Source organism: Rhipicephalus microplus, chromosome 8, assembly GCF_043290135.1.
Source record: "Rhipicephalus microplus isolate Deutch F79 chromosome 8, USDA_Rmic, whole genome shotgun sequence".
Classification (NCBI taxonomy): domain Eukaryota; kingdom Metazoa; phylum Arthropoda; class Arachnida; order Ixodida; family Ixodidae; genus Rhipicephalus; species Rhipicephalus microplus.
The window spans coordinates 40,477,551-40,505,241 of record NC_134707.1 but is presented as its reverse complement, the minus strand read 5'-3'; the positions used below and the strand labels follow the sequence as shown (position 1 = coordinate 40,505,241).

General features: G+C 45.0%; 2 protein-coding genes and 1 long non-coding RNA gene across 4 annotated transcripts in view; 2 read left to right on the top strand and 1 right to left on the bottom strand.

Moving 5' to 3' along the window:
* Tnpo-SR (transportin 3) overlaps window positions 1-25,930 on the top strand; it is a 54,416-nt gene extending 28,486 nt beyond the window's left edge. For both annotated transcript variants that reach the window (XM_075871579.1, XM_075871578.1), the window contains exons 16-25: window positions 1,804-1,995; window positions 5,317-5,408; window positions 5,805-5,887; window positions 6,715-6,916; window positions 9,926-10,042; window positions 10,978-11,072; window positions 13,365-13,521; window positions 15,591-15,758; window positions 19,587-19,699; window positions 23,397-25,930. In XM_075871579.1, the coding sequence (XP_075727694.1) occupies window positions 1,804-1,995; window positions 5,317-5,408; window positions 5,805-5,887; window positions 6,715-6,916; window positions 9,926-10,042; window positions 10,978-11,072; window positions 13,365-13,521; window positions 15,591-15,758; window positions 19,587-19,699; window positions 23,397-23,457 (1,280 nt within the window). In that variant the 3' untranslated portion in view covers window positions 23,458-25,930. The remainder of the gene's footprint in view (window positions 1-1,803; window positions 1,996-5,316; window positions 5,409-5,804; window positions 5,888-6,714; window positions 6,917-9,925; window positions 10,043-10,977; window positions 11,073-13,364; window positions 13,522-15,590; window positions 15,759-19,586; window positions 19,700-23,396) is intronic.
* LOC142768960 (uncharacterized) lies at window positions 405-27,590 on the bottom strand. Its single transcript, XR_012885584.1, has 2 exons — window positions 27,328-27,590; window positions 405-2,088 (listed from the first exon to the last, which is right to left on the bottom strand). It is a non-coding gene; the product is annotated as an uncharacterized LOC142768960 (long non-coding RNA).
* Window positions 26,991-27,691, top strand: part of LOC119164399 (CUGBP Elav-like family member 1-A) — a 646,479-nt gene continuing 645,778 nt past the window's right edge. Inside the window, exon 1 of the mRNA XM_075871606.1 lies at window positions 26,991-27,133. The gene's annotated coding sequence lies outside the window, so the exon portion shown is untranslated. The remainder of the gene's footprint in view (window positions 27,134-27,691) is intronic.

The following is a 27,691-nucleotide window of genomic DNA, read 5'->3' as shown; positions in this document are numbered from 1 at the left end:
GCATTGGTGGACAAGAAGAGCTTTCGAAAATAGCTCGCTGATTTTCTACAGTCCATTTCCCTTATTTGGCATAACATAATCAAATAAATGTTATTTTGAGCTATACAACAATGATAAAACATTCCCTTGTGCTTGACACACGTTTCTTTTATGTGAAAAACGAGAGACTTTAACCCTTGAGAAGACTTCAAAATGTGCCGCCAGTTTCGACGTTAGGGGCTGGTAAATGAGGTGACCGGAAGTTTTTGGGGGTACAACGCTTGCACCCTTAAAATCTTCTATTGAAGTGGTTCTCAGCCATGGAGGTGTTGGGGAGCCCTTGTGGACTGGTGGAAGTGGTGGGGGACCTTTTGCAGTGGAGGGGAGGGAGGGAAGGGGTACGTAGGGAAAGAACACAACTGGAGCATGAAACAGGTGCCTTTTATTGCTACCAAAAGCATCAAGCAAATGGGCCACATCACTTCATTTTGGACAGTTAACCAATTCGGCACAGTCACGCTTAAAGAAAAATGCGGGTGAGTGTTTCGCATATCATAGAAATTGCTTCGCTGACCCTAGGGGGTCAGCGGACCCCCATTTAAGAACCACTGGTCTATAGTAATTGGCCACATCACTTCATTTTGGACAGTTAACCAATTCGGCACAGTCACGCTTAAAGAAAAATGCGGGTGAGTGTTTCGCATATCATAGAAATTGCTTCGCGGACCCTAGGGGGCCAGCGGACCCCCATTCAAGAACCACTGGTCTATAGTAATTAACTCTAGAGACCTGACATAGATGATGAGGGGCTAATCAAGTCCCGTCCTTTAACTTCAGCTTTGCCTATATGTTATGCGCGCATGTGCATACCGCTAGCACAGATTTCAGAATACAAGAAAATCACGAACTGAACTAGACATCAAGATCTCATAACGCTAAGGTGTTTTGCATTTCACTGAAGTTACCAAATGTCGTGCGACGATGCTCACTTGATCTCTCACTCATCCATCTCTTGTCCTTGCGCGAGTCGCCATGACTATACTGTTGAACGCCTCAATAACGAAAGCCTTCAGGAACGAAATTCGGACAGTAACAAAGAAATCTCGTATACCCACTGAACATCCAAAGAGCTCAATGAATTTGCATTCTCAACAGTGGAGAGACATTAAAAAGCGTTGCTGCTATAACAAAAGTTTCAAGTAGTAATCGGCAACATTTGTTACGAACCAACCCATCAGCTGTTTGTGCACCTTGAGAAGTTATAAAACTGCAGCACTGCTCATTCAACAAGTTGGGCACATTCGTTTCTGCCAGCAGGCATCGGTGCAACCATTGCTGTTTACATATGCTCGGATGATCATGATAGCAACAAGACTTCGTTTTTGTTTTTCGCTGAGGAACGTTTTTGTTTACACCTATGCCAGCACACAACGTTTGAAGTGACGTCTCCTGCGCTTTACTTACGCGCACTGTTGTCTAGCCTTCGGAAATATGCTGCCTCCTATTAAAAAGCATAAGCTTTAATGCTTCAGAAGTCTAGAATCATCGCCGAAGCTGTGAAGGGCAAAGAAAATAATAAATAAAGGCAGAGGAGTTTGACAGAGTAAGATTTGTGACTTCTTTAAATAAATTTTGGTTGTGCGATGTAATTTGTGTGCATATTTTACTATTTTTGCGAAGAACGAAACTTTCATAAGACCAAGCAAAAATCACTTTCCTGTCGATTGCATTATTGAGGGTTTAGACTATATGTAATTACTATCACAATAAAGAAGTGTTCTACGTGTTGAATTGTCTCTTGACTCTCGTTTCTTTCCTTTCCAGATCCGGTGCTGACGTTCCTGCTGCAGGCTCTGCAGACGCCGAGCCTGGCCAGCGTGGCCGCAGCCTCCTTGCAGAATGTGTGTGCCACCTGCCGCACGCAGATGGTGGCACACTTCTCTGCCCTGCTGCACATTGTCAGCGCCGTGGACACCCTGAGCGTCTCGACCAGCGCCGCTCTCGGGCTGCTCAAAGGTGCGTCGTTATCCATGTCTTCTGCCCCGCTGCGGTGGTCTAGTGCTCAGCTGCTGACTCGCAGGTCGCGGGATCGAATCCCGGTTACGGCGGCTGCATTTTCGATGGAGACGAATGTGCTGTAGGCCTTGCTCAGGTTTGGGTGCACGTTAAAGAACCTACCCCAGGTGGCCGAAATTTCCGAAGCCCTCCACTACGGTGTCTCTCGTAATCATACAGTGGTTTGGGACGTCAAACCCCGCTTATCAATCAATCTATGTGTCCTTTGGTGCGTCTGCTGTGAGCTGCTCAGTTTCGTAGATGATCAGACCTCAATATAACGAACCCGGATATAACTAAATATCGGTTATAACCGTAGGTCGGCCGACTCATTCACAAGTTCACCCACTTGGACTCGGACGGAGCAGTCAGTCTGAGTGAGCCCTGTAGAAGAACATTTTAGTGAGTTTAAGTTTGTATTAGTTTGGCTCTGGAAAATTTCGGTAAGTCCGTGTTCGAGTAAGTCCAAATTGTAAGGTATATTTTTTGAGTGAGTCTGAGGGGGTTTTACTTCTTTCTGCTGACCTATGGTTATAACAAAGGAAATCAAGAATAGCTTTGCGATGAATCTAATGCCAAAAGTATGCTTCTATAACGAATTTTTGGATATAACGAACTTATTTTCTTGTAAGATGCAACTTTGTTATAATGAGGTCTGAGTGTACAGTTAAAACAGTATAATGAACTCAATCCTGCGGTTTATTTCTTTCCCTCATGAAGATGAGCTGAGCTTGTTCACACGCTTTGTACTGCTCTTATTGAAAACGAGCTGGGCTCGTTCATGCGATGAAGCTACAGTCAAAACCGGAATTTTGAAAAAAAGAAAAACATTAAGAAGTTGATCCTTGTCTTATATGCCGGTCATTGGCAGAAAAAAAATCAAGTCTCACACCAATGGGCAGCCGATGTTGGAAGCCTTATTGTCATTGTGGCTAGGCAAGGCCTACAGTGTCCTAAGAACGTCATTTTGCTTCGGTTATCTGCTGTCAGTATGCTGTTTTCTTTTTTCTATTTCCTTAGAAATGAGTGGTAGTCGACAGCAGTTTACGATAGGCTTTATCAAAAAAAGTTATCGAGTATGCCGAAGTGCACGGCAACCTGGCAGCACAATGGGAATTCAGTGCATCGGAGAAAAGCATCCAATACTGGAGGAGCCAAAAGCAGCACATCACATCCTGCAGCAACTTAAAAAAAAGAAAAGAAAAAAAAAAAAAACCCCAGGAGCTGCATGCAAGGTCGCTACCCGTGACAGCGAAGCGTGTTTGTGTGAAAGCTTTCGAGATATCGCTCGACTCTGCGCTCACGAGGCTGCAATTCAAGGGATCGCCATCGGGGGTGAGCCGATTTATGAAGGGGAAGGACTTTGTGCTCAAGTGGCGTATTTCCGTTTTTCCACTAATGCTGCATCAGTCACGCATTGGATGTAATGGAGGACAATCCCTTCTGAGGCGTTACTTGTGAAAAACAGACGTTGTTGGACTCTGATTCAGACAAGTGTGAGTGACAGCAATTTGTGGCCTTGTGGCGTTTAACTACATAAGATTGATGTTAAAATAAAAAGAAATTTCACCATAGTGGGGCTGGTTGCGTCGTGTATTTACCAAGGTAAGCGTGCTTCGTGATGGTTTGCAATTTTTAATGATTTCTTTCTCGGGGATCCAATGTTGGGAGGGTCGACCTATATTCTGGTCCGACCTATATTCCGGTTTTTACGTTACTCTGATTCATTTTGTTGAGTTCTCCTGCACTTGAACAGATCTATCTGTAAAAAAAAAATCAAAAATACACTCGAAACTTGCATTTTAATACAGAAATGCATGCTTGCATTTGCAATGTATCGTTTTTGTCGAAAATCTCTAGGAAAGGGGTTGAAGTCATACTGAATAAAAATTTTTAAAAAAGTGATGGAAACTTTAAAATACCTCTCGAAACATGCTACTGTCGAACCCCGCTACAACGAAACTGACGCGGCGCAGAAAATATTTCGTGGAAGCGAAAATTTCGTTGTAGTGAAATCGAAAAAATATAGCTGATCTGAGCTAGCAAAACAAAAGAATGTTTATTCTCCAAATTTAAAAAATGTCCGCTGTTCTCTATTCTTTCCCAGCAGCGTCACAATGCAAGTCTCACCTATGCATAGCAAGCCCATAGTGAAAAGCACGCTGAAACAACGTCTAAAACCTCTTTCGGTAATGGTAACGAACCAAATAGTTGCATTAACACGTTAGCACCAGGAGCTGTCTGCCTTCGCAAGTATCTGACAACGCCGAAATGGAGACAGGGTATCATGGAGCGGCGACATTTTGCATTATTCTATGGCATTCTTATCATCCATCACTCATGGATAGCTGATTTTGTTGATAATACAGACGAACAACAGCTCTGATTAGTTACCACTCTGGTCAAGTGCGAGCACAGTGATAAGCATTGGAATAAAAAAAGGCATGGTTCCGCGGTTGCACCCAGCAGCTGTGAGAAAGAAACCATGAACTGAGCGACTGAGCTTCTCGTCTGCGGCTCGAAAGCAAGCCAGTGGCAAAACAAAAGCAAGAAATTGCATCGTAAAATTTCGTTTTCAAAGAAAGCGGGACGATCAAAGAAAAAGTGTTCATTGGGGCGACAATATTTATGCATTGACTTGTATGGACTGCTGACGGGGAATGGTAAATTTTTTGTTGTAGCGGAAATTTCGTTAAGCGGCGTTCGTTGCAGCGGCTTTCGACTGTACTGTTCCGATAAACAAAATTCAATTCACATGTTTGTATTTTCGGAGTACACTGAAATCTCGATATAACGAACCTGGATATAATAAAATATTGCTTATAACAAAGTTAATGAAAAATATTCTCGCAATGGCTGCAGTGTTAGGGATTTACCTTTATGGAGAATTCTTGGACGTAACGAACTTATTTACGGGCCAGGTGCAACTTTGAGATAATGAGGTTTGAGTGTGTTGGCAGCGCACAATGGCTGCCCATCGGGGCATGTGGGTTGGATTATTGGCAGCCTTTACGTCAAGTGTCCTCACGGCGGGAGCAGGTTGCATGTTTTCCCATCTTGCTGCTTCTCTTTCCACAGCTCTTCTTTACATCCCTCTCTACGCCTTGCACAGTGGCACTGATATTGCCTTACCCAGAAGCGTTGCTCCTTGCCAGTGCTAGCCGCAGTTTCCAGGGCCATGAACATGGCCTGACTTGGCTGTTGCCTCTGACTCTCTAAAGCAAAGCTCAAGCGACCTCCAAAGTGTTTTCCTGATTTGTAAATTTGTTCAACACTCAACAGGTGCCGTCTTGGTCCTGGCAAAGATGAGTCCCGAGCAGATCACGGACGGAATGCGGCAACTGTGCAGGCTGCAGACGGAGCGATTAACGCGGGTGAGAGTCTGTCCTTTTCTTCGTGTTTTAGGCCTAGGTGCCTGTTTTCGCATGAAGCGTCGTTGGGGTTGCCATCGCCGTTGGCGACGTAACTGATTGACATGACGAAATAAAATGAGAAAGAAAATATCTGGGATTTAGTGGAGTTTGAACATGGGCCTCCTGCGTGGCAGTTAAAGTGTTCTGCTGCGGAGCCATGCTGGTGCTTGAAACTCGCTTACAAAAAGACCTCCACATAGGTGTCATCCCAGGCAAAGAATCGCATCACCTTCTGCGATATATCGTGTCAGGAGAGTGAAATAACAACTGGTCATCATGAAATACTAATTGCCCAACGAGCGAGGAGATTGATATCAGTCTCCTCGAGGCCTTTAGTGACGCTTCTGTGCTGTGCAGGTCATAAACGCCGAAGAGACAAATGCCGAGGGGAGCCGGTCTGAGCCAATCATCTACCTTGACCGGCTGGCCGCTATCTTCAGGCGAGTGCTCACCATGTTTTTTCGTTTTGTTTTTTTTCTAAAAGGAGACAGTTTAGCTTGTTAATGCAGACTGACTTGCGATGTAATGAAGTGGTGGGAAAGAAAAAAAAATACTGACGAACAATGTGAAGAAACAAGCAGGGCAGGCATTGAATTTCAACTAAGAGATTGATTGATTTGTGGGGTTTAACGTCCCAAAACCACGATATGATTATGAGAGACGCCGTAGTGGAGGGCTCCGGAAATTTTGACCACCTGGGGTTCTTTAACGTGCACCCAAATCTGAGCACACGGGCCTACAACATTTCCGCCTCCATCGGAAATGCAGCCGCCGCAGCCGGGATTCGAACCCGCGCCCTGCGGGTCAGCAGCCGAGTACCTTAGCCACTAGACCACCGCGGCGGGGCTTCAACTAAGAGATACAATTCACGCTATAAGAGATACAATTCACGCTATTTGTGCCGTGATTGCTTACACTGCAGGACCAACTGTAAGGCTCGTCTTTGTCGTAACTGTTCTTGTGGTTCGTTTTATTGCGCTACACCACTTCTCATGATGTACCGGCGTTCACGTGCAAGGGTGTTGTCATTAGGGGTGGGTGAATATTCGAAATTTTGAGTATATTGATACATAACAGCCGCCTACATCTACACTTTGACCAAAACAGCCCTCGTTTGATCCCCACTGTGATCTAGGATTTTTTATCATTTATTCATTTTATTTGCATTGTTCTCGATTTTCGGTCACAACCAATGACGCCGACGCCGGAATTTTCGCGTAACGAGCTCTTTAACGCTATCGCGCTAATAAAGAAGTCTTGGCTGCAGGAATACCAATGTGAACATCCCGCCGGGCCAGCCCCACCCATGCCAGCCGGTGGTGGAGGAGGTGTGGCCAGTGCTGTCCCAGGCATGCCACCGGTACCAGGCGGACGAGAAGATCACCGAGCAGTGCTGCCGGTGCATCCGATTTGCGGTGCGCTGCATTGGTCGGCATTCGCACTCCTTGCTGCAGCCGCTCGTCACACAGGTGTGCCTGTTGGTTCAGTGGTGTTTACCCTATATGCATGATCGTAAGTCAACCTAATATTGCGATAGCAATTAAAAGGACACTCTCAGCTGGTTTTTGTCGCCGGCGTCGACGTTTGTCACCAGCGTCGTTCACCGTATGTATGTATACGTATCTATTTACCGTATTCACTCGATTCTACCGCGCCCTCGATTGTAATGCGCACCCGATTTCCACCGCGAAAAAAAAAAACGTAAGACATCGATTGCAACGCGCACCCATTTTTCTCCTTGGCCCGCACGATCACACCACTCGAAAAAACGACCGCTTTCGTGAGTGTCTGCCATTTAAATATGAGGTACGGGCGAAGCTTGTGCTCATCTGACATGTAACAGAGCATTGCCGTCACTGTAGTTTTACCGTGGACCGATGTCAGCACATGAACTTGCTTCGCCCCCTTCTTCTCGACGGTTTTGGTGCCAGGCATGTCGAAGTAAAGAGGTGTCAGATCGGCATTCCCGATTTGCCCAAGCAGGTAGAAGTTTAGGAGGAACCTCTGAAAACTCTGAAGCTTTTCATCGTATTTTTCCGCAAAACTTTTCGCATATGCATGTTCCCCTTCGGACGGAAAAGCCTTTCCTCTTCATAAAGTTAGTTAGCCAGCACCTGCTCGCTTTAAACTGGCTCCACATTAGACCTTTTTCTAAGACTAATTGCATAGCCCGCACTTGGAGCAGTTCTGTCGTCACGGGCCGCTGTGCCGCTCGCTGCTCAAGCACATACTCGTCGAGCAGCTCTTTAATTTGCGGAAACCGGCCCTGCTGTGGTCCACTGAAGCCTTTGCGTGAAGCTTTGCTGTCGACAATCTTTTGCTTTTGTTTCCGCCGGTCCCGCATGCATGTTTCAGGAACTCCGAACGACCGCGATGCGGCCCGATTTCCGTCCGTTTCTGCACACGCGATGACTTTTCTTTTGAAAGCGGCATCGTGGTGCACTCGAGTTTTCGGAGTAAGCCCTTCCACGCCGTCGATGCTAATGCACTACTAGATGACGAACTCCTCAGCACACGTACGAAGTGCGCACATGGGAAACACATAGCCAGAAATGGCCGACGCGCCATGCCGACGCACGTAGGGGGCGGCCATTTCGTATTTGCCGATGGCAATAGATTGACCGTAATTTTTTTGTTTGTACTCGATTCTAACGCGCATGCGATTTATTAACTCGCTTAGCCGGAAAAAAGGTGCGCGTTAGATTTGAGTAATTATGGTATATATAAAAACGCAAGAAAGAAAAATAATACAGAAAAAGATTCCGGTGTGTGGAATCGAACGTCTGACCTCTCGCACCTGAGTGGGTGGCGGTAGCCTTTGAGCCACGAAGGAGCACCTCTTTCAACGCTAAAAGGGCAAGCTATCTATATCTACCAATGAGCACACTCAGCGCCCAGCTAGTCACGATGCGTTGATGCGCGCTCATCTCCCATGCGTACTTTGCTCCATGGAGGTGGGGGGGGGGGGGGGTAGACGATCGTCCGCGCCCTTATCCTGCGGTGGGGGAGAATCATGCGCTTTCACTGGAATGATTGCTTTGTAGTTGCCGGGAGCTGCATAGACCCCACTTGCGGGCGACATGAGTCTTAGAACGATCGAAAATGACCAAAAAATGGCTATTACTTCCTTCTCCTAGTAGGTAAGTTTCGAAACACTTATTGACCTTGGTGGCTTTTGTTGCAGCTATACTGGTTGTTCTTGCCCCTATTGTAACTGCAGAGGGCAGCGCAGGAAAATGTGAAACTGGCTGAAATGGCTAGAAAAAAAAAAAATTGGGCAGGCTGAGGTGGGGTTGCTACATCACGTTTACCTTCGGCTCTGTCCGTGGCAGCTATTTATTGTGCTCTTGTTTTTGAGGTAAAATTTTTTTCTGTTTCAGTTATTGCCAAGGTGTTGTTTTCCACCAGGAGTGCCGCTGCTGGCTTATTGTTGCACGCCATTGTTGAACTGTCGATCATTGATGGAAGAGCCGCCCTTCAAACAAGCAGCAGCACTCCTGACGGCTAGCAACAGCTGGGCGAAAATTTTGAGCTTTCTTTGTGGAGTGTGCTTGAGCATTCTATTTTTCTTTTTTTTCTTGATATTCTTTTTTTGTAATGTTTCTCGATACCACTGCTAGGTGGAATACTTTGCTACACCTGATCGCTGTGGTGGAGGCAGCGCTTTGTTTAGCAAGGTGTATGTTGTGTGGTATGTTGCCAGGAATTCCAAAAAATATATAATTTTACCTCTTTAGGAATGCTCACTGCAAAGTTGCGTATAACTTGAGTGGGTCATTCAGTTTGTGATCAAATACAGCGTAACTCCGCAATAATTAAAGAAAAACAGCAGGAAGGGGGAAATGGGAGATTGCAATGAAAAAATTTGCCGAAAGGGTTTGTGTGCTCGAGCCAACATTTCGACAATCAGACTTATCTTCTTAAAAGCTATAGCTTATTTTCTTAGTGCTTACGTGTACACGCTGCGTACCCTTTCCTCCAGTCCGAACGATGGAGGAGGAGAAGGCTACTGTGTATGTGTGGGTGTGAGGCGGGGAACGGCTGCCATGATTAATTGTGCGAGTCAAAAGGAACGAGGCATTCTGCGAATAAAAAGAAAGTGAAGAAACAGCGACGGGAGCCTGGTGATGATAATAGCACCATGCAATAGTGCAGCTTAAAGTTCCAGCTGAAAATTCTTGGGATCCGCCCACAGTATGGGGCAGAAATTTTGCACCTAAAATCTAGAGAAAGAACCTCGCATTACACATGGGGTTTTATGGTATTTGCAACCAAGCTAGTGTAACCTTTGCATTAAATTGCCTTGTAGTTCGATTGTACCCACTTTTGTCAAGAGCGACCCGTGTCGCTATTCTTCAAGAGGTCTGCGATTCAGCCCCTACAAAAATAACCTGTCAGATCGATCTATTGATCAAACTGATCTATTGTTTTACTTCAGTTTTCTAGTAAATTTATCTTCTTTTTTTTTTTTTTCGCAGATGGTGCAGCTGTACCAAGTACACCAGCACTCCTGCTTCCTCTACCTGGGAAGCATTCTGGTGGACGAGTACGGCTCCGAGGCCGGATGCGTCCAGGGCCTCATTGAAATGCTGCAGGTCGGTAAAGACACCTGGGCTGCTGTGTGTGATCCCACTTGCAGAAAAGAGATTGAGAGACAGTGATACCTAGGAAAGTATAAGGGCTTTACCAGCTGAGCTACCATGGCGGTCGTTGTCCCCGTCCACTTTATGGGGGTGTATATGCGCATCTAAACCTGTAAGTATTAGGCAGCCCCGCTAGTAGCCATGACGGCAAGTGCGGAACACACTTTCTCTGCTCGTATTGGCGTCAAGCATCACGGGAACTTATTACTAGCTGGCAGCTGACCTATAATCCCTCGCATACTACCTGAAGGAATGAAGTCTGTTAGAACAAAACCCTCACAATGAATGAAGCAAAAAGCTAAATTTAAAGGCCCGTTTTTATTTGGTAGACGCAGTATCTGAATAGAGGCCTTTTCAGATTAGCTGTGTCACATCATTACTTGAGGGAATAGTTCTACAAACAGTAACATTTGTTGCTGGACTAGTTGATCGTATACATGCAGCAGGGAAAAAATTGTGCAAGTGGTGGAATATTGAAGTGTCTTAATTGTTACACTAGACGCCCTTGTTGCTAAACATACGAATAATACAAGTGCAAGGCACAATCTGCTTTAAAGCAAAGGTGTCTGGCTGAAAGTAGCCCATTTTAAAAGTCATATTTTTCTAATGCTAGCTTCAAGTTTGCTCCTTCGGTCAGCAGTCGTTTATGCTACTCTTTTCACAGCAGACTTGTACTTCAACTTCTAATGTTGTTAATTATACTCAAACCTTAATATAACACAAACATAACGAAATATCACTTATAACGAAGTAATAAATCGAATATAGTCTTCCGATAGATAGTGTTAGGAATAACCTTTATAACAAATTTTCGGATATAATGTATTTTCTTGCATGATGCAACTTTTTTGTGATGAGGTTCGGGTGTATTATTTTTCCTGATGCAGGCATTTTGTGGGCCTGCCTTCAGGCTGTTGGCAAACGCCGATGCCCTCCGCAACCACCCTGACACAGTCGACGACTTGTTCAGGCTATGCACAAGGTGAGTGACCTGTTTGGTCTTCAGTGCGAAGATGGCGTGTTGGGCTAGTTAGTTGGGATTCATCGTGAACTTGGTTTTTAGAGCAACACTTAAATATAGCTAGTGTACAAAACTGCTACATGCGCAAGACACGGGAAACAATCCGGAAGCGTCGTTGTACATACGGATATTCATGGTCGACACAAATTATTAAATTTCTTCTCATGCAGAAAAGTGGATGTTTCACTTACATAGCTCTCGTCTCTAATATATAAACAGTCGAACCTCATGAATTCAAACACGGTTATTTCGAACTTTCGGTTAACTCGTACTCACGCTGTGTTCCCGTCAAAGCTATGTGTATTCCAATGGGCGAAACTGCCCTGTAATTCGAACACGCAAGCACTTGCGACGGTTAATTCGAACATACCGCGCCCAAAAATGCTCTCAGCACTACGCCTAATCCCGCGACGGCACCTTTGACACCTCAACAAGAAGGAAAGGAAGGAAATGAAAGAAAAGGCTTCGGCAGAATGTTTGCTCTTCCTCATATGCCGATCTGCGACGTGCCTGTGTCACACTTCTTCCTTTTTGTCCTTGCCACGTGGAGACCCTTCTCCTTTCAACTTCGTGCTCGGAGAGAGAGGGAAAAAAAAAAAAAAAAAAAGCTGTCGCGGAGTGTTGGCTCGCTCATTTGAAATGCGCTGGTGCCACGCTTCCCCTTTCCCATCGCTGTCACGTAACATAGAGACCATCGTCCTTTCAGCACCGCGCGTCAGCACCGCTCGTCATGTTCTGGCCATGCTCCGGCTGTGGAACAGAGGGTAGCAGTGGAGACGCAGTGGTTGCCGTCTTAGAGAGTGTTGGCGCTGCATTTAGCCGCGTGCTACTTCTCTTGTCAGGAGAATGCTGAAGCTGAAGTTAAAATGCTTCGTTAACTGCAAGCAAAATTGATTGATTTGCTACAAGGCAAACATGTGCAGACGCACATCACCGATTACTTCAATTAATGACGAATGTCCTGTGATTTGTGAATGAATGTGTTTTCTGAATCTTCCCTCTCATGTGTTAGCTCAACGCACATGAACCACTGCATGGTGAGCCCTCCGTTCATTTAGCTTTCATTAATTTCGAACTTCTTTTAATGCGAACAAATTAACAGGCTCTTTCGAGTTCGCATTATCGAGATTCAACTGTATTATAAGCCTCAGCAATTTCCCTTGTCATTTGATTCGCATGTCTAAAAATGACGTTGGTTTTGTGAAATATAGGACGACACCCACACGACCTACAGTGAACCGGCAGATGAAGTTTCGCAACATCTCCAGCACCGTCTTTTTCTTTCTCTTTTGCTACTTCCTTGTGTCTGTGTTTCTATTGTTGCGCTGTAAAACAAGTTCGCTGGGATTATTCAAATAAGTGCTGTCTCAGTTTATTAATACGGATGAGATTATTAAGCTTAGGGCATGACCAAACACAAAATTATACACTTTCAAAATTTTGCAAAGGAGACAATAATTATATGACCTGCAATTCGTGATCGCTGTGCTGCGAATGCAGAAGCCGTGTTTTTTTTTTTTTTTTGCAGGAAATAAATGCGCTGGCGGAGTCTTTCTAGCACACTCTGTATGTAGAATTGCAAGGTTGTCTGTGGGCAAAAATTGACTCGTAGGAATAGAATATTGGGAATCCTTACTGCCAGAGAAGTGACGGGCCAAGTGCTATTCACTGGCAGACTGATTCTTTGAGCAAACGTTAAATTTTGCATAATTGTCTTTAATAATAGTGCGGTCGATACCACTTTCTGAACATTGTCAAGACAACAATGTGATGACCCCCTGTTTTTGGGCTCAGCCTCACCCATCTCTTCGTGCCTCTCATTGGTTTACCCTTTCCACTGAGCCTCGCCCTCGCCTACTTTTGTGCACCTCTGATTGGTTCATCCCTTCCACTGAGCCTTGTCCTCGCTCTATTTTCGTGCTGCGTTTTGACTGAGCCTTGTCCTCGCCCACTCTTGTGCACATCATTGGTTCATCCTTTCCACTAAGCCTTGACCTCTTCCATTTTTGTGCACCTCTGATTGGTTCCCTTTTCTACTGAGCCTTGTCCTTGCCCACTCTTGTGCTCCTCTCATTGGTTAACCCTGTCCACTGAGCCTCGCCAATCTTGGCACTGTGCAGCCTTTTCTCTTCTGCCTAGTTGGACTCTCGCCACACTGCAAGTCCATGTGACTGGTGCTGCACCATCAACGGATGGGGAAACCATGACTAGGAACCGTTTTGCTGCTAAAATTACAATTCTTCACTCCTGCAGGTACATCCAGCGGATGCCCGTGGTGTTCCTGAAAAACCCTGCCCTGTCGGGGATCATCCAGTGCGCCCTGGCCGCCTGTCCGCTGGACCACCGGGAAGCCAACACGTCGGTGATGAAGTTCCTCTGCGACCTCATTCACTGTGGACGGTCCAAGAAGGTGCGTGGGAAACGTGGCTGCATGTCGAGAACAAGAATACATTTTTATTCGACGTCAATGTGTGAACGATGTCAGTAGAATGCCCTGAAGGACTGGGTAAGGACCACGCCTACACTGATGCAATGAGGAAACTGTCAGTCTGTCTGCTAGTGTGCCTGCCCGTCTGCCCATCATAAAAGATGATTATTGCCATAAATAAAATCAAAGTAGATTTTCTTGCTGGGGTGTAGGTTTGAATATATGAAAAATATGAGTGCATGTCACGCACAATGTAAAGCATGTAAAAAGAGCACGCTTCCAGTGTAAGCTTTCTTGTGTTTCGTGGTAGTGAAATGAAGCCCTCGGCAGGACAAGAAGTGAGCTGACATGGTGTATTGTACGTGCGTAAAAAATTCTGAATTTCTGGAAATTTTTCGGACCGGACAGGTCGTGCCATCTAGCGGGGCCCAGTTGAACCAAGCACGCCACCCATCTCGGAGGCAATGGCAGAATATTGTTTGATGGCTGTTGTTGCTGCCGTGGCTGCTACTACGTGTCGGTGGCCGCGCAATAAAACCGGGCAATGTTGCACACGGCAACAGTGACATGAAAGTTTCCACATTGAGGCGGGTAATTTGAAGTGTACTAACGTGATGCAGACCACTAAAACGTGATGCAGACCACTAAAACGTGATTTTATTTCAAAATAAGCCCTTCCTTGGCACAAAATAGCACAACGAAGTGACAAAAAAGTTCATTTTTTAAAATTGACATATTTGGTTTCTGGAAGTATTTTTCTATCTTTCTGCAAATTTTTACGCACCAGGAAGTAGTAATTTTTTTGTAATGTCATTTTAACTGTCCAGATTCATGGTGCTGTTAATATGCAGAACCTGCAAAAAAAATGGGGAACCGACTTGGAGGCTTCTTTATAATTTGCCAGCACCTTTGTCTAAAGCTCTACTACCAATTTATGAGCACCTTTATGAGGATTGAAAAACATGCGCACCATCATTGTTGCTTTTTGAAGAAACTGTGTGTTTTCAGTTTTTTCCATTTTTCTCAAAAAAGTAAATTTGTGACTATTCAGTTTTGAGGCCTCAATATCTCTGCAGCTAGGGCAGGTGCAACAATAATTATCCTTGCAGTGAAAACCTGTATGTGTGTAGAATGCAAGTATGAAAGCAGAATTTAGAGCACATGCCTTTTTAATTAATTACTAATCAGAATTGTAACACAATTCCAACTGCTTTTGAAAATGTATAGTTCATTTTGCTGCAAAATAACCAATAAAGGCCTAAAAACAAAAACCTCTTCCATACTTTCACTCTATAGTCATTAGTCTATGTTGGCATATCCTAAATATCACTTTTAATTAAGCACTTTTTTTTCTATGGTGGCCTTAAACAATAGGGGGTGAACTTAAGTCATCTCAGCAACAAAGTGAGTTACAGGAAAACTAATTAAATATTTGAAATCAGCAGAAAAAACTGCATAACCCTTTGCAGTTTTATCAAGATCACTGAAGAAATAAACAAAAAATGTCTAAGACCAGTCTGCCCCCTTAATATTCGGCCCCGCCGCGGTGGTCTAGTGGCTAAGGTACTCGACTGCTGACTCGCAGGTCGCGGGATCAAATCCTGGCTGCGGCGGCTGCATTTCCGATGGAGGCGGGAATGTTGTAGGCCCGTGTGCTCAGATTTGGGTGCACGTTAAAGAACGTTTGGTGGTCGAAATTTCCGGAGCACTCCACTCCGGCGTCTCTCATAATCATATGGTGGTTTTGGGACGCTAAACCCCACATATCAATCAATCAACATAATATTTGCCTTTAGTGTCCCTTTAACATGGTTACAAGCACGAGAAAGATGAAAGACGCCATATCGATGCCACAAGGAGACATTCTAGGGAAAGCTGCAACTTGCAATAAAAACTCTTCGCTTGCACATCACTTAGACAACTCCCCAAAAAATATTCTGCGTGGATTTTTCTATTACTGTGTCCTCTGTAAGCGATAGCAGGTGTTGGAGGTGTGATGTTGCTGTGCTCCTGACATTGCTGATTGGTGCGTTGCGTGCTGGTCCTCGCAGGAGATGCCAGACTTTGCGGAGCGGCAGTCGCTCGTCGGAGCCTTGCTGGCGAGCCAGGGCCAGACGATTGTGACCACGCTGATCCAGTCGTCCATCTTCTGCCTGCCCACTGCCTTGTTACCCGACGTGGCTGAGGTGCTCTACGAAATGATCGAGTTTGACCGGCAGGTGAGGTTGACGCTGATCGCTGTTGATCCTGCTACAACCTCGTGTCTGACTCAGAAACTCCTTCATTGTAGGTGATGGAGCAAATATGTAACCACGCATGTACAGTCGCCGACCGATTTTTCGGACCTGGCGGGGACCGAAAAAAAGTACGAAAAATCGAACAGTCCGAAAAATTCGCTTTCGCCAAAAATCTGAAGTTTATTGCATCAGGCAGGTTTAAAAAAGTCCTTGATGCTGCCTTGCCTCAAACCACACTTGGAGGCAATTTGGTTTGCCCGTATTTGCGCCAAGGTGACATCGTCGCCGTAAACGCTCAACAAAATTGTCACCGCGTTGGCGATCTCCGCCGCCGACGGCTGCGGGCGGTCGTCGTTGTCGTCATCCGACGACAACGACGACCGCCATCCGGCGTTGACCGTCATCCGGCGACATCTAGCTGCGAACGTCCACTCTCTATTAGCTTGATTATGGCAGCTTTCTTCTCCATCGTCAGGGTCGTATACTTCCCACGCTTCTTCACACCACCTGGCTCCCGCGATGGCACAGATGGCGAGAACACAAAATTCGATGCCGCAGATAGCCGCTGCGAAGCACACAACGTCTTGACGCTACGCGCCTTAACACGTGCAGAATGGCGACTGAAAAAAGCTGCAACGACGATAAAAGAATCCTTCTTTCGCCTCCTCCCCGTGCGATGTGATGACGATAGTGCTGACCGAAGACGAAAAAACGGCATCCATCACCGCGTCTTTTAAAAAGCAAACACGGCCTCCGAAACCTAAAATATGGCGTGCGCATTCCAATCTCGGAGGCAGGAAAGGCATCTGAAGACCAAGCTCAGCCAAGCCGACGGAAAATCCAACATGGCGGCGTTCACAATGGCTTGGGGCGTGGGCGATTTAGTCCGAAAAATCAACTTTCAGGGGCAAATTCGCCCGAAAAATCGGTCGAAACAATGCATTAGCTCTATGGGATCCCTGACGGTGCATTTATGAAGTCCGGAATATCCAACAAGTCCGAATTTTTGGAGTCCGGAAAATCGGTCGGCGACTGTAAATATTATTGTCACTGTGCAGCATTCGAAATGAATTTTTTTCAAGGTAAAGGCCCATTCTAACATTTCATGTGCTCTAGCATTAAAAGACTTGTAGCACTGCTAAGGCAGGAAGTCAGGTTATATTATACCTGTCATGGTAGATGACATCATGTGCTGTTACAAAAACACTTATAATCTATTTCAGGATAACGTGATTGATTCTATTGAATATTAATTTTTTTTCCTTTTTTACAACATACTGCAGTCGATGTGGCCCAAGCAGGAATGACAAGGTACAAAATAAGTAAGCGTATAAAGCACGACTGAAAATCTTAAACGAAAACAGCTAACAATCAACTCTAAATCATCCAGTGCAAGAATACCTTTATCAGTCCCAGCATTAGTAGTTAGAGAATTGTTCTGACAATAAATATTTGCACAGTGAGTGCAGGCCATGAATTGGCAACCACTCGGCATCAGTTTGTCTGAAGAAGCATTTCCAGTTTGCTTAGGAAATACTACTTGCATGTGGGTATATCCTGCGCCAAATTTATGCCTTTTCATACCTGCCTGGTCTCCCAGGTTTTCTAAGAGGTTCCGGATTTTGGACGTTTCTTACATTTGGTTGGTTGGCAGGAAAATCTCCTGGAAATAAAAATTTCTATGCATTATTTGGCCACATTGATGAAAACCCAACCCAGTCCGATCCAGGCTTTCTGCAAATCCAATTACATTTACACTCAAACCTCAGTATAATGAACCCAGATGTAACGAATTATTGGTGATAACTAAGTAAATTGAAAATCACTTTTTCAGTAAGTATGGTGTTAGGAATATACCTTTATAATGAATTTTTGGATATAACGAAGTTATTTTGTTACAAAATGCAACTTTGTTATAAAGAGGGGTTGAGTCTACAGTGGACTCCCATTAAACGAAACTCGCTTAAACGAAAAAGCCGCATAAACGAAACTACCTAGGCACATTTGGTTGGTCTCCTATATAATAGATGATAAAAAGTTTCGAGTAATCGGAACATATCTTTTTATGTACATCGGTTAAATGAAACGGGCAAAATCTATTAATGGCGGAAGTGAACACGGCAGTCTAGAAACCATGAAACAATTGCCGAAGTTAGCCTAGCCAAGCCCATCCAGCAATTGCAAATGTCCGCGCACGCCGAGCAGCAGACGATCCATCTCGTTTCTATCTTGTCCTGAACTTGAGATGGAAACAAAAAAACAGCAGCACAAAGCACTTTTGCTCGCAACGAAAGTAAAAATCATTCAAAAACTTGACCGCAACGACCCATCGAAGACAGAAATTGTGAAGAAGTTCAATATTCCCAAGTCCACACTGTTGAGGATACTCAAGAGCAAAAGGAAAATTGAAGAAGCTGCAAAGCTTGGGAACTTTGCCACAGACAGATTGCGGATGAGAACGGCGGCGTACAAAGAAATCGAAGATGCTCGTTTTCTCTGATTCAAGCGCGCGCGTAGTGTGAACTTCCCGATCAGCGGCCCCTATTTCGAAGAGAAGGCCAAAGAGATTGATACCCGCATGGGGATCGAGCACTTGCGGGTGAGCGATGGCTGTCTGAGCCGTTTTAAAAAGCGGCGTGGTCTTGTCTTTAAGATAGTTTCTGGAGAAAGTGCGGCTGTAAACAGAGATATGTGTAAGCAATATTGGCAACATTTTTCTTTCTAATCAAGTATATAATTATTGTATACTTTAAATTTTTTTTGTTCAGTCAGCCACAGTTGGTGCTTTTGAAATAAAGCCATTTCATTCATTTTGTGGGCCTTGCTTAAATGAAACTTGTCATAAATGGAACAAATGTTCTTGCCTTTTCGAGTTCCGTTTAAGAGGAGTCCACTGTAGCTGTAAGCCTTACCTACGCTGGGCACCCCCCCCCCCCCCCCCCCCTTTAAAGATGTTTTTGTTGTGGGAAAAAAAAAAGTTGGTGGGCCAAGGCAATTCTGCTGCTGAGCACTGTGACATGCGACTGTGCCAATAATGCACTGAAACATAAACAAGGACGGGGATTTTGTAGTTAGAGTAATACAGTAACACTTAGCTGTCTGGCTGTGCATCTGCCAAGCTTCCAGCGCACACTCGTGGGCTGCTGTCTCCCCAGCGAGCGCCAAGAAGTGCATGCAGCGCTATCGTCATGTGCAGTTCAGTGTTCCATTGTTGCCATTAAAGGAATTCCGTTGGTTGTCTTGCGGCTCCGTCGCTTTGGCGGCACTTCAGCTATCGAAGGCTGGCATTCCGTGACAAAAACAACGCCTTTGCAAATTCTAGAACGTCTGTTTTAAGCTGTGTGAATATAACGGATCCTCCTGTTACACAATTGCCCATCATGTTGGCTTTTTAGGTGAAGTGTTGGGCTGCTAAGCTCAAAGATCTGGGTTCCATTCCCATTTGTGGCATTCGAATTGCGGTGGCTTTGAAATACGAAAGCACCCGTGTACTTCATTCTAACTGCTCGTTCAAGAACCACAAGTTGTCAAAATTTAACCCGAGCTGCACAATTTCTCGTGATCTCATATTCGTTTTGGTTTGTAGTGCACGAGGGTTTATTTCCTTCAAATGTGTTGGATATTGCATTTTGGGGGTCTTGTCTGTAGTCACAGAAAGCTGGACTGGTCTATGTGCATGGTATCTGACATTAATTTGCCTCGATGCGCCGATAACTTGTTACACTTTGTCCGTCGTAACCTCCGACTGTGCCAGTTGATGCATGGTGACGCTGTGTTTTCGCCGTTTCCTTTGCGATTTCTGTCCGCCAGGCCCTGACGACGTGGCTGGAGAACGCTCTGAAGCTTCTGCCAACGCACAGTAGTGGTGGAGCGGTGACGGCCACACCAGCGCAGCTGGAGGAGTTCCTTTCCACAGTTACTAGGTACGCATCCCCCGAAATATTGTAGCCCTCGCTTTTTGTTAGTGCAATACACTCGAACCTCGTGATAACAAAGTTGTGTCATACACGAAAATGACTTCGTTATAACCAAAAATTCGTTATGAAGGTATATTCCTAACACTACAGCTATTGCAGGACCATTTTTTATTGTTAACTCTGTTATAACTGATATTTTGTTATATCCGGGTTTGTTGCATTGAGGTTTGAGTGCACAGTTGAATCTCTTTATAGGACATGCATCGATGAGAAATTCTTGTCTTTTATATAAGGTGTTTCTTATAAGCAAGGTACCAGGTACACATATCCTTATAACCTCTATTTCAATGTAGAAACACTGGTGTCTCTTGTACCCATTTGTCAGCTACATCAGTGTCTCTTAAAAAGAGGCTCCAGTGTGACATTCTTTGGAATACACAGTCACTGATAGCATTGAAAGGTGCCCGGCTGCACTGTATTAGCATGATTAGAAGACACTGCACACCGATGGGCGAGGCTCCTATGAACATGTGGGACAAAAATTACAGCGGGGCACGTGGCACAGGTAAAAGTTATTAGAAATTGCTAATTCTTCTCTCGAAAACTATGTCCTATACCTTGGAAATCGTGTGTGTCATAAGCACATGTGCACTGCCAGGGACTGATTTTGAGCATCCTAGCTGCTTAGTCACTGCGGCTGCTTAGGGGTGCCATGACGTGCCTACACTGTGCTCTATAGTGCTAGAAATTAGCAGCCTATAGAATTACACCAGCATGCTGATGACCACTCTGAAAGTGAGTTGCGCGTTCGAGGGGACAAAAAAAAATTATTCGAAGTCATGATGTGCGCAGGCGTACACATGCAACTTCTTGCCACCTTGTTGCCCCCTGGCCTCTTTCTGGGCAGCTTTAAAAGGGCCCTGCAAGACTTTTTCAAGTAGCCGTGAAATAGATTCACTAAAGGAGCTTATTGCCTTGTGAATTAACCGCTGCAAACATTTTCAGAATCTGCTTTTGCCCCGGTGAAGGCACAGGGGAAGAACATGCATCACGCACACTCCGTGAGCTTGAGCGCTTTTCCTCCCTTTTTTTTTTCTGTCAATGCGTGGCTTTTCAGTGTGATCGCGCATGTACAAGTGACGGCCCCAGTAACAACCGAGCACGGCATGCTCAAATCAGCCAATAGCTGATACTATGGCTATGACGAGTGATTTTTGAGCTTCTTCTTCTTCTAATCATTTTTCGAGAGAAGAGAAAGCAATGTTTAGCTGACTTTGAGAATTCATTGCGAGTTCCAGGCCGCATGCTGCGATATAATATGTTGCTCACGTGTTCTCGGAGCCTCGACTACCGATCGGCAGCTTTGTCTGACCATGCTCAAAAAGTGTCTCAGGGCCCCTTTAAGGGGGGATGTGAGTCTTAGAACGGTCAAAAATGGTCAAAAAATTGATTTTTGGGGCGTTTGTACTTCTGAGCATCTACTCTCAAATTGCTAATGCTGAATTTGGTCGAGAAACGCGATAAAATCGGCCTTCATTGCAGCCCAGTCGCACTAAAATACCCCCAAAAGGTCGAAATTTGTTCGAACTTCCCGCGCGCGCCATGTGCATTGCGGCGGACCGAGCGCCGCCATCTTGGGCTGGAATTGAAGCTGTTTACGTTGTGCGCAATTTGCGCCATCTCAAAATGCCGTCGCTCAAGTGCAGTGGCTGTCGTCAAGGGGTTTTCTGAAGGTTGTTTCCAGATTGCCGATCGGCCCTGACGCGGCGCGCTTTTCAAGCACGCCTTTCCGAGTTTCACGCTGGCGTGGGTGACCGACGCGTCATCTTTTTTTTTTCTTTGTGTTGCGTTCGCCGCTATGGCTGTCCGTTTGTGAGCGTCTGCTCTTGCGATCATGCGTGTTTCTCGACTCACGGTGTTTCCGCTTTGCACCGGCACTTTTTCACCGCGATCGAGATGCCTGGAGACTCTCGTCTGAAACCATCGAAGCGACGAGCTTTCGGAAGCTGTAAAAAACGGCCTTGGAACAAGAAGGCGCCGGCCACAAGTGCCCTTTGGCAGCTAGTTGCAGTCGCGGCCGGACCCGTTGGATCCCCCGGAAACATTAGCGACACTGTCTACTGACGATGCCGTGGGACCAAGTTCGACTAGTGATACACTTCAGTTTGATGCTGCGTACTACTCAACGGCGGAGCATGCGCAAGTTGAGAGATTGGCGCAAACGAAGATCACTTTGTCGGGGAAAGTCGGCTACCCGAAAGTTCGACCTGCTTGGAGCTGGTGCTTATAGCCTTCGCCATCAGATTTTCGGCAGCGCCTACACAGCCAACGAGCTCGGAGATCGCGCGAGCACTGATGACGCGGTCATTGGTGAACAGCGACAGCATGACGTGTAGCTTAAATTGAGGCAGACTTCATCGCGGCCAAGCAGAATGCCGTGCGAAAGAAAATATGAGACTTTTTTGGGGCCAACATGTTGACCCGAGAGGTAGCACCGGCCACATCCAGTTTTTTTATAAACAGCTCTTTTCAGACAACCTAAACAATGCATTTACAAGATTGCAACGAGAATTTCGTACTACAGCTGTGACCCTCTGCGTCAACAAAAAGTACCCATAAAAAAGGAGCATTTTTGCAGACATCAGTTTCTCCGGACAGATGGTCGATTTTCCGGATACTTTAATGGTTCCTGCAGGGTCCGGAACACAGCAATTTATTACCAAGGGCAGCATGCTGCCTAACAGCTATTCGTTTGAGCCTCATACCCCTCAACTTTTCCAGAATTTTTAGATATGATTCCAAGGGTGGAATAAGGCACATTTTGTTTTGTTTTGCAGGGGAATAGATGGCGTAAATGTGTAAAAAATTTGTGGTAAAATTTCCTTATAGAAAATTTTGCAGTGCATGTTGAAACTTCAAATGCAATTTTCTCAGCTTCACATTTTTTGCCAATCTGACTGGCCTTACGGAACTTTTTATTATGTTTTTGTGAAGCAATTTTTTTGAAATCTTATACCGTGGAACTCGTAGGAAACAGGGCTGTGGAGCTACGCTATTTTATTGTGGCCAAGAGGGACATATGAAATGCTATGAACAATAGCATGAACTAATTAAATTACAAAATTGTGGAGGATCAATGCAAATGAGAATTTTTATATGATGATGTATCTCATTGTCAATATAAATAGCATAGCTCCACATGGCAGGTCTTTGGCTACAGCTGCATCCTAAACGGAACCTAAAAATGTTGAGGCAAGTGCCTTAATGACCCGTAAGAAACTACACAATTATACTTCACTTGTGCTCTCACAATTTGATAACTAGTTGGTGTTCATTAAAACTAATATTTTTGAAAAGTGGAGGAAAATATACACACCTAATTTCATTACAGCATCTAATGAAAATTTTCATTTCAAGACCAACGTTCCCAGGGCAAAAAAGGGGGGAGGGGGGAAAGAAGAAAAGAAACCTTGGGAGCGTGTGACAAATCCCTTAGACTGTGCTTGTTTTTGATCGATACTTAATAGGTTTCTGGCTTTTGATGCTGCTTTATAGTTGTCCGGGCCTTTTTTTTCTTGTTCGTGTTCGCACGCCTACTGTCTTTTACATTTCGGAGTTGTTTCATTGAGATTCCGCTGTATGTAAATTTGTCTTGTGCTGCACTGAAAGGTACAACTCTTTTATTTTGTTTTTTGTGATGCAGTGCGGAGCACATGAGGAGCATTTCGACATCGCTACGGGACTTCTCTAGGCTGTACCGATGAGAAATTTGTGAAGCAAAAAAGAAAACTAAAAGAAAGACATCTCACGGGACTTTTCTTACAGCCGTAGTGGAGCTGTTTAATCATTTTTGTCTATCGCACCCCTCCTCGCGTGGTGTGACGACTCGTCGCAGCGTCTGGGAACTGCATCATTCAGCATGGACGTCGTTAAGTTCTGGCATAGAAGATATCGCTGTACTACCTGAGAAGTATTGTATTAATTTTGTTTTTTGTTATTTTCGTCTGTTTCAAGCCGAGTGGTTTGTCTTAAGACTCAAGAGTGCGCATGCTCTCCCCATTCCCAAGTGGCCTGTCCAAGCGTACTATCCGTTTTTGTTTTTTTTGCTGGTGGCTGTGGCTCAGACTCATTTGTACCTCTCTCGGATTTCTAAGTGGCATCTTATTTGTGTAACTGACTTTGGCTACAGGTTGCATTTGGCTTGGATTTGCTTCATCTTGGGTATAAAGGTCTCGGCTTGAAAGAGGCCGTGTTCTCGAAGCTCATCGCATGTGCCACCTTGCATGCTGCTCACTAAGTCATTACTCCTTTTTTTTTCTTACTATTATTTAATTGTTAAAGTTTCAGGACAGAGCCAGTTGGTGACAATGAATGCTCAAAGCACTGCACTGTTGTTTTATACCTGTTGCAAGTCTGGGTGAAACGTTTCCACAAGGTTGCGTTTTGTACATATATGCCTCTAATTATGTTTTGTTAATCACCCATATGACTTTACTGTGTAATAGCTATCCTTAGTTTCTTAGTGGCACTAATTGGTAGTGTCACGTGTTTAACGGGGAAAGGTGTCTTTATTTATTTTGCCTCGGGCTCTTCGAAGGTGCGGCTTTAATAACAGGAGGGGACACATTCTAGTTGCTAAGTTCCAAAGAGGTTGCATGATCCAGAATTATTTCCATAGACACTTTCTGTCGCCGCAAGCCATTGAGGCTGTTGGAGCTGTTGTGTGCCGTTGTTGGATTGCCTGGCCTATTGAGCACTGGGTGCTTTTTGTGGCCATGGCGTTGAAAGTTGCTTGGAAAGTTGGCAGCGGACCTCTTTCTGGAGGGGCGACATCAGTATGTATCTGCATGTTGCCTATATATTTCGATGTTACGCTTACGATCGCCATGCCGGGACAGACCGGCATCAGGCTTGACCCGGAAAAGTGATGGCTGCCTACTCCAAGACTGCGATCTGGGCTCTAAACTCTAGAATCGATCAGATCGGAGCAAAATTTAGAAATTATAGACTCTACGTTCGTTCTTGAGTGCCACCGCAAGCAAGTACTAGAAAGGAGACTACTGCCGGGGTGTCTCCAAGTTGCATGGTTACATATTTTGGTTAGTTCCGACAGTTGCAGTGCGTACGAAAATGCAGAATGTGCGGCGAACATGGCTGGCTGTTGGTTTTTCTTTTCTAAACTAGATGGTTTAAGAGGTAAGGAGTTGTTCCATGCTGCAGTTGATCGGAGACCGAATTTCCTGAAGCATGCCTGTGTTCAAATCTCTATGCATTTGTTCGAAGAACAAGCTTTGGTGGGTATGCATGCGTGTTCAAAGTCTTCGTGCTATGCCCTTGGATAGATGACCGGCTTTTGAGCACAGATTGTAATGCTTGGCTTAAGCCTCTGCTCGATGGTGGCATTTTACCATTGGAGGTGCTTGCCAGTGGTTGCTTTGCCTGGACAGATTTGGGGATAATCAAGGGCATCTGGGGACAGAATTGTTGGTGCAAGAGCATTGAGTTGTTTTGGGGAGAAGTGGTCTATGTGCAGTGGCCGGTGCTTCACCGCTTCAAGCCTGATGGTCGGTCATTTTGAAGTGACCAAACTGTGTTTCTTGGGTTGTGGCTATTGGTGGGCTTTAACCACCGAATAAAAAAAAAATCAATAAATAAATGCTACCTGCACATTGTATGCTAGACATTATCAACTGCAGTGGCTGAGTATAAAGCACCTGTAGCACACAACACATACGTTGACGTTTTTGTGCCCTTCAAATTGCAAAAAAGTTTTAAAAAGATGTGTGGACCTTGTAGAGGCAGGTGGGAAATATCTGAGGCTTGTGTGCTTGTTTAGAACTGTTGAAGGGTGCATTGTTATGGGGCCAAGTTCAGAGCAGTGGCCTGGTGAGTGGCAGTGGCCTGATGTTTGGTCTGCTGCGTGTTTTAGCAAGTGCTTTTCTTGGTTGAGAAGTTGCCTCCTAATGCAGCGCATGCAAGCTGCATCATATCGGTTGTCTGTAGAACTGCCTTGAAAGATTTTATTACTACCAAGGCTCCCTTGTGGGAGCCTGTTATGCCTACTTACTAGCAACCTATTGACTTTGTATAACGTTATGAACACGGTGCCCTATCTAACTACAAGATCTTAAGAGATGTATAATTGTCCTTGATAGGAGCAAGTTCATTATAAGGCAGTTTTTCAGGACGTATGCATTTGACGTGTGACCATACTGTGCTATAAAAAAAATACCCACACTGATGAGTCTGCAATAAGACCTGCAATGAAGAAAAGGTTGTCTCTATGTTCTAGAAACTTTATGTAGTGAGCATTTCTTCAAAATGCTGGTGCTCCCTTAAACAAAAAAAAAAAGCTTGCCCCTAACCTCGCTTTCTAGTGCCTAAAATCGGGCTTTATTATGGGCATATTTTCGTAAAGTATTTCAAGGTATTCTGTTGTGTAGTACGGAGTATAGATAATTTTGGGAGACATGTCTGTGGGGCTAAAGAGCTATTTTGGAAGCCTATGTTCTTACTTGTGGTGTCATTCACCTGTGTTCCTGCAGTCAACGTCCTTCACTATAATATTGTGGGACATGTCACGATCATCCTGGACACTACTGTGCTCCAGACAAAAGAAAAATCGGATCTTTGATAAATTGGTGATTTAACACCAGATAACAAGCTGCGAAAACTAGCCTGGACATATCGGACCCCAGCCAACAAACAGGGGGGGGGGGGGGGGGGGGGAGGGAATGCATGTGTGAGCTCCAGTCTGATACTTTGAGCATGACTGAATTAAAATGTGTTTAAAGTGAACTAGGAACTTGACTGCACTAAGCATTCGTTGTTCAGTACCGTGCAGTCTTCCAGTAATTGAGGAAGTAATAAGATATTTTTTTTTTCTGACAATACTTCAAAGAAGCTGTCGACAGTGTGTACAATTTGAGACAAATTGAATATTACGGCTTCTTTTTGTGCTGTGAGAAATGTCGGGGTTTTTTAAATAAAAAAGATTGTGTAAATATTGCTTTGTTTGCCCTGTCTTTTATGTCTGAATGTCACAGCACACACACCTGACATTAACGGTGATGAATGAACAATTGTAACGACGTGTGCGGCCTTCCTGCTAGGCCTAACACCCAAAAGCGCACGAGGAGCGTTTGGCGCGCTTGTTTTAGAGAGTGTACATTGCTTCTCCAAACAAAGTCTGGTTTTGTCTTGCCGTTTAACGTTGAAAACTCGTTATCAACTAACGTCGTTTTAAAACAAAAACTGTTGGCGGGAATCTTGAGTACGAAACTGCGGGGAGTAAATTTGATTGAGTGGAGTGTGTGCGAATACGTGCTTGCGGCTTCACGTGTATCTGTTTACGTGCGATCGTCTGCTTTTCGTGGCTGTTTTGGTGTCGCCGTTCTGCCGGAATCGTGTGCCCGTGTGTCCCGGCGTCCTTTAAATGTGGTACGTACAAGTTCTCGCACGCTTTCCAACGCGGCCGGCGATTACCGACAACGCGCCTTGTCGGCGCCAACGCGGCGCTCGCCGTGGCATCGCGGTTGCGTATGCGTGCACTCCGTAAACGCACATGTGGCCTGTCGCGATCGGCAAGTTTTACAGAACCGACGTGTTGGATATTTGATTTACGTTTCGCTTACCGAACTACGGTTCTCCACGATCTCGGTAATGTGCGAGGTATAGCCGATCACGTTGATCCTTGAGTCTGAGCCTACGTTTGTTATTCGCGATATCCCAAAGTCACAAGATTCTCATTGCACGGATGGTTTTGTTTTATTTTATTCCGGCCGCGCGTTCCAGCGCTTGGTGCGCTGCTAAGGCGACGATTGTAACCTCAAATAACGCTTGGCGTTAGAGCAAAAAAAAAAAAAGTCGCCGTTCTTGAATTGTTTAATGCGGCATCGCTAAGACAAACAAAAGGGCAACAAAACAAGAAGAAAAGCTGAAATGAAAGCACTTGTTGAAGGCGGCATCGCTCGCTGGGAGCGTCGCGGTCGCCGCCGA